The 6,554-nt window shown below is 34.3% G+C and overlaps 1 protein-coding gene across 1 annotated transcript; it reads left to right on the plus strand.

The window, feature by feature from the left end:
• Nucleotides 1–2,414: 2,414 nt before the first annotated feature.
• LOC145803730 (uncharacterized) lies at nt 2,415–2,879 on the plus strand. The gene has a single exon (XM_082897066.1). It carries the CDS (start codon nt 2,415–2,417, stop codon nt 2,877–2,879), a length of 465 nt encoding a protein of 154 aa, XP_082753192.1.
• Nucleotides 2,880–6,554: the final 3,675 nt, after the last annotated feature.

The raw sequence follows: 6,554 nt of genomic DNA on the forward strand, positions 1-6,554 counted from the left end.
TATTTTTTATTTGTTTTATTATTTTATATAAAAATAATTTAACAATTCCTACACTAACAATTATCATCAAAACAAACACAATTTTACTTAATCCCCTCACTATCAATCCCATCCATTCTACCTCTGAAAACAAACGGGGCCTTAGAAAATAATAAAGGAATAATAGAATTAATTGAAGAAGAAATATAAATACAAATAGAAGACGGAGATTATAGCGACACCAAGGAAGAGTTAAATTTTATGATGACAGAAGAAATAATAAGTATAGAAAATTTAAGAGGAGAACAATTTGTCATAGAAAATTTTCAAGAAAAAAATAGAAAAAAGATTGGATATTACCAATAACACAAAAAGACAAAATATATCAGAAATCAATATTCAAATTAAAAAGTAAATATATATATGAAGGAATGAAAGGAGATATTGAAATTAAGGATTGTAAATATATTGTAGGAGAAATAAATTATAAAAATATATTAAAATAACAAAGATAATAAGTATAAATATATGTATATAGGGAGTGTACAAATACAAATTATACCGTTATTTGATAAAGGACAAGATATAGATATGTATTCATTTTTGTTTGATATTAGACAGCGAAATTTTGGAAGGTTCATAATCAGTGGAATAAAAAGTAATCTATGTGGGGAACCATTAGGTTTTAATTGTAGACTAGGATATTACATTAGCTTAAAAGATGGATTCGTAAATAGATTTTTAACTTTAAAAATAAAAACCGTAGGAATCAATATGCATGAAACCACCTATCCATTAAGGATATTTTGGAAAACAATGTATAAGTTAGATAATACCATAGATCCTAAAATACAACATAAAATTATAGAAGCAGATAAATTTGAACCTACCAATGAAGTACCAATAGATAGAATTACACCAAAAATAATAAATCCTAATGAGATCAAGTTAGATAATCGATGGATAGCAAGTTTTAATAATCCTAAAAATATTACAAAAATAAAAAAATATAATTAAAATCAATAATACAAGAAATATTAAAATAGAAACTCTTAGCGTAATAGAAAATAATGATGAAGTGGATAACATAAGCATGTCGTCAGGAAGACACTCTATAGATAATTCTGGTATACAATCTGGAAGGAGTTCAGTTAGCAAAAGAATAATAGGATATATAACTATGAGTGTGCTAGTATATGAAGATAAGGAGAACCTTATGGCATGGACAAAAGACGATAAAGAAGAGGTACAAAAGGAATACGATACATTTGAAAAACAGTACAGCAAAAAGAATGAAGAACATAAAATGTCATTATCATATACTAATATTAATAGTATATATATATACCCATAAGAATACACATAGAATGATTTAATACTTATGAACTATGTGTTTACTTAGATAGTGGATGCTCAGTATGTTTTGGGAAAAAGAAACTCTTCCCAAAACATATGTAGAAAAAGCAAAATCTACCATTAATAGTTCGAATTGCCAATAATAGTACGATGATACATAATGTCACTATAGAAAATTTAATTATAGAAATTAATTCAGTCACCTTTATTATTCCTAAACTTTGGGTAACTGATCAACCATCACATGATGTAATTATCGGCAATAATTTTCAAAGATTATTTAGCCCTTGTATTCAAACGTTACACTCTGTTATATTTACAAATAACAATAAACCAACTGAAGTCTTAAAACTAAAAGCGGCTCTTACACATCATAATATTGACCTCGTACGCAGCAAGCGTGGTGAGGAGGTAATATTTCCAACCGGGCGCGAAACTGCACTAAGTATTAAAGAAATTAGTATTCAAAAAGAAATTAAAAAAGAGCAACAAGAAAGATACAAAAATTTATATAGTGAAGATCTGTTAAAATTTTGGCATAAAGATAAAAGTATAGCTAAATTAGACCAAATTGACCCTAATAAAATAATTAGAGTAAAACAAATGGTATGTGCTTATAATAATATAGAGAAATTCATAAAAGAGATAGAAATCTCAAACAAAAATGCTTAATTAGAGATTGTAAAAGTTCACATAGTAGTCCAACATTTATGGTTAAAAATCATACTGAGATTAAAAGAGGAAAGTCTAGAATGGTAATAAATTACAAAAAAAATAAATGATAATATTAAAAGATATGATTATTTTATTCCAAATAAGCAAGTCATTTTTAACAGAATACATGGTGCCTGTTGATTTTCCAAAATGGACTGTAAAAATGGAAGCTGGCAAATAAAAATGGATAAAGACGATATTCCACGAAGCTTTGTATGGTAGAAAATGCTGATCTCCGATATGTTAGGCCGAAGTAGGTGATGGACCTTTGTTAGGACCAGAACTTGTGCAAGAAACAACCGAGAAAGTGAAACTGATCCAACAACATCTAAAAACTGCACAGAACTGGCAAAAGAGTTATGCTAATGTCCGAAGAAGAGACAGAATATGAAGTCGGGGATCACGTGTTTATTAAAGTGACTCCAATGAAAGGACAAACGCGATTTGGTGTTGAGAGCAAATTAGCACCGAGATATGTTAGGCCATATGAAGTTCTGGAGAAAATCAACCCGGTGACATATCGGGTAGCCTTACCACCAATTATGGAGCATGCGCATAATGTCTTTCATGTCTCAATGTTACGGGATTACTTACAAGATTCGCATCATGTTATCGAGCCGTCACATGTGCTTTTGAAGGATGATTATACATACGAAGAAAGACTTATTCATATTGTGAATCACTGGATCAAAAGATTGAAGAATAAAGAAATATCGTTAGTGAAAGTTGATTGGAAAAACCATGGAGGAACTTATGTTACATGGGAAACAGAAGAAGAAATGATGAAGAGATATCCGTATTTGTTTCCGTTGGACCTAACGTTTTTCTGAAACGAAGGTAATTCGAGTTTGGAGGACCAAACTCTTTAAGGGGGGACGGCTGTAACAACTCCGACCCATAGTTAACATTAATCCATGTTTAATTATACCTAAAAAGAAATTAAAGTGAAATTTTGCATCATACATTGCATTATATGTGTTTATAGCTACTTAGTGTAGAAAGGTCTGTTTATGTTTTCGTTTCAGATTACGAATTGAAGGCCTTATCGACATTCGATTCAGAAATTGACTTGATTTATGTGTTATTAGAATTTTTTAGAATTTTATGGTAGGTTTAATTGAAATTCGGTTCGGAACGATTAAATTAAAATAATTTAATGTCTACTTGATTAACGTGATCAACAAATAATTACACTTTTGCCCAAGCCTATATTAGGCTTCTATATACATCTCAACTCTTTTTTCTTCACCATTTTGTTTTAGTTTGTTGATGCCAACCGTGAGAGAGAGAGAAGGAGGAGAGATTGGAGTCAATTTGAGGCCAAGCTAGCAATTATTAGAGGAATTGAAGGCAATTGGAGGGATTAAGCAAGAGAACACTAGCATTTGAGGAATTGAGGACTCTAGGTAAGGAATCAAACTCTTTGTTGTGTAATTGAGTTAGATTTTACAAGAATTCAAGTAAGAGAAATGGATTGACAAGAGAATTAAGTTAGAATTGGAAAATTGTAACTCATACCATGCATGCATGCATATTTTCTCATATTTTAAGTTTAATTGCCAAGAATTCCCTCATGCATGTTTTGGATTCACCTTAATTTTGGGAAATCATCAAGTTTCATGTTGTTTTGTAGCATTTGATCATGTTTTGAGAAGCTTAAGTTCAAAGAAATTCACGCATGTCATGTTCATGGAACATGCATAAATTTTAAGTTGAATTTTTGTACAATTAGCAAGCTATTGAGCCATGATTTCTTGAAATGATCTTTAATTCATGATGCTTTATGAGTTTCTAAGTGCTTCCTCAAGTTTTGGCCCAGAAAAAATCGAATTTTGATGCTTTAAGATTGAGTTTTAGACCTTGGAAGCAAATTTGGAAATTCCAGAATTTGCACCCTTTGCTCGAGCGAAGTATTGTACGCTTGAGCGACCACCTTTGTTTTTGCACCTCTGCTTGAGCGACCAGAAGTACGCTCGAGCATGAAATGCATGCTCACAAAAGTTCATGTGTTTTTGCTGATCGCTCAAGCGACAAAAGTCATGCTCGAGCGAAGGTTTGAATCTCATGCTCGAGCGAGGATTGCGCGTCTGTCGAGCGTGAAAATCAACCAACTAGTACTTTTTCAAAGTTTGCAGACCGCTTGAGCGAATGAAGTTATGCTCGAGCGTACCCTCATATTTTGCATGTCCGCTCGAGCGAGGAAAACCACGCTCGAGCGTGGACCCTGTTTTCAGTAAATTTTGAAAAAATGTTTTCAAGTACATTTTTGCATCCTCATTCCATCCTAGGCATTCCTAGGCCAAGATTAAAACACTATAATGAGGATAAAGGCTAGAAACACACTTAGGACAAAAGAAATGAGTTATATGCAATTCGAGCGTGTGTTTCAATGTATGTCTCTATCATGTTATGTAGGTCACGCACCTTGAGTTAAATGAATTACCTACTCTACTGGCCTACTTGGAACCATCTGTTAATTATGAGTAATAACTCTGTAAAGCTATGTTTAATTACAAGTATTTTCTGATTGATATGATTCGATCTGTTTCCTGAAATGCTATTTTATGAATTATGAATGAATGTCCATTTTTCTAAATTGTATTTGTGGCATCCTTAGTTCATGTCGATCTTGCCCGGGGGTAACAGTACCGTGGTCAACATGTACGTGGCCCTCGCCCAGGGGTAACAATACTGTGGTTTATATTCACGTGGCCCTTGCTCGGGGGTAACAATACCGAGGCCTATATTCACGTGGTCGTGCAAGATATAAACCTTTTTGGTTGTCAGTACCGACTATACATATGAGTCTCAGGACCAAGTCGATATGATAGCTAATGGATGTACCACGTATGATCTTGTGCAAAATTCGAATATGAATATGAATATGAGTATGAACATGTATATGATCCTATTTCTGATTTGAAAATTTGAATATGCATAAGACCCTGTTTCTGATATAAACTCTGATTTCTAACTCTGTGATGGACATCATTCGTTAAAACCATTTACCTTGTTATTATTCACTAGGCTCTCGCTCACTATTCCTTTATGTATGTAGGTGACCAGGCATGTGATCAGGGCCAGAGTTGACGACCTAGGGTTTCGTTTAGTCAGCCACCCTTTGCGCCTCCCACGGAGGTTCCGGACTAAGTCATGTATAGTGGCTACGTTTTGTGGATATATAAGTCTTTACTTCTTTTGTTTTTACAAACAAGTTTTCCGCTGTAAATGTTATGTAAACACTATACTAAGCTTTGGTAACACACGCACATGTTTATAAAGTTTAAAATTATTTTGTCCCATGTATATCTGCACAGCTCAATAGACGTTGTATTTTGTATAATTACTTTCGCAGCCCCTTGATTATATATTATTATGTTTAGAGGCCTTTGGTAATCCAAGGATTACTGGCCGGTTACGATGCTAAATCTATAGGGACGGGTTTGGGTCGTGACAGAGTGGTATCCGAGCACGTGTTTTACTACACACATGAGTCCATATGAGCTTAGGATGTCCTAGTAATAAGTAGGGGCATTTGATCTGCATGTGTAAGTGTGTGGTAATCTTTATGAATGTGAAAACTGAATTTGAATCTGGACAAATGAAAGATTATTCCTATGTTTATTATTACTTGGTGTCTCTATAGCAACATGGAGAATGCAAGAGGAAACGATACAAGTGAATCTTTTGAGGCCCGAATGAACAGAATGGAACAGATGCTTGTGGCCTTGACTAAAGTAATGACGCAGCAACTAAGACAACAACCTTTGCCTCATCCACCTCCGCTAGTGTTAGCCGAACTGGACAATAATGACATCATCAATTTGACTCAGAAATTTATGAAAATGAAACCGCCGACCTTCTTAGGTGGTATTGAACCATTGAAGGGGGAAACCAGGTTGCTAGAAATGGAAAATTTATTTGAAATATTCCCTTGCTCTAAAACTCAGAAAGTCCTTTTGACTACTTACACCCTAAAGGATGAAGCCTGGAGATGGTGGCTATTGGTTCGAAATAACAACGGGGACATGACATGGGCACAATTCAATGAGATATTCTATAACAAGTACTTTCCCCAATGCTTCAAGGATCGAAAAGTTTCTGAATTCCAAGAACTTAAACAAGGAAGAATGTCTGTGGCCGAACATAAAGCTAAATTTACTGAATTAGCTCGTTTTGCCCCACACATGGTGGACACCGATTATAAGAAAGCGTGAAAGTTCAAGGGTGTCACGACCCAAACCCGGCCCTATGGGTTTAGCACCGTAACCGGCCAGTAATCCGAGATTACCGAAGGCCTGCTTAACAGTAATACAGTAAAACAGAGTACAGGGCCTGGCGGAAGCCAATACAGTAATTAAACAATGTCCAATGAGCTGTGACAGTCTGTATGCCAAAAAGATTCTTCATGCATTCATACATATACAAACAGTGCAGTCTATACAAAATTTACAGTCACACAGTACAGGGACCTAATCCCTTGATAACAGTACAGTTAGTCACTG

This window comes from Camellia sinensis, chromosome 12 (genome assembly GCF_055761805.1).
Source record: "Camellia sinensis isolate YWXY chromosome 12, ASM5576180v1, whole genome shotgun sequence".
Classification (NCBI taxonomy): domain Eukaryota; kingdom Viridiplantae; phylum Streptophyta; class Magnoliopsida; order Ericales; family Theaceae; genus Camellia; species Camellia sinensis.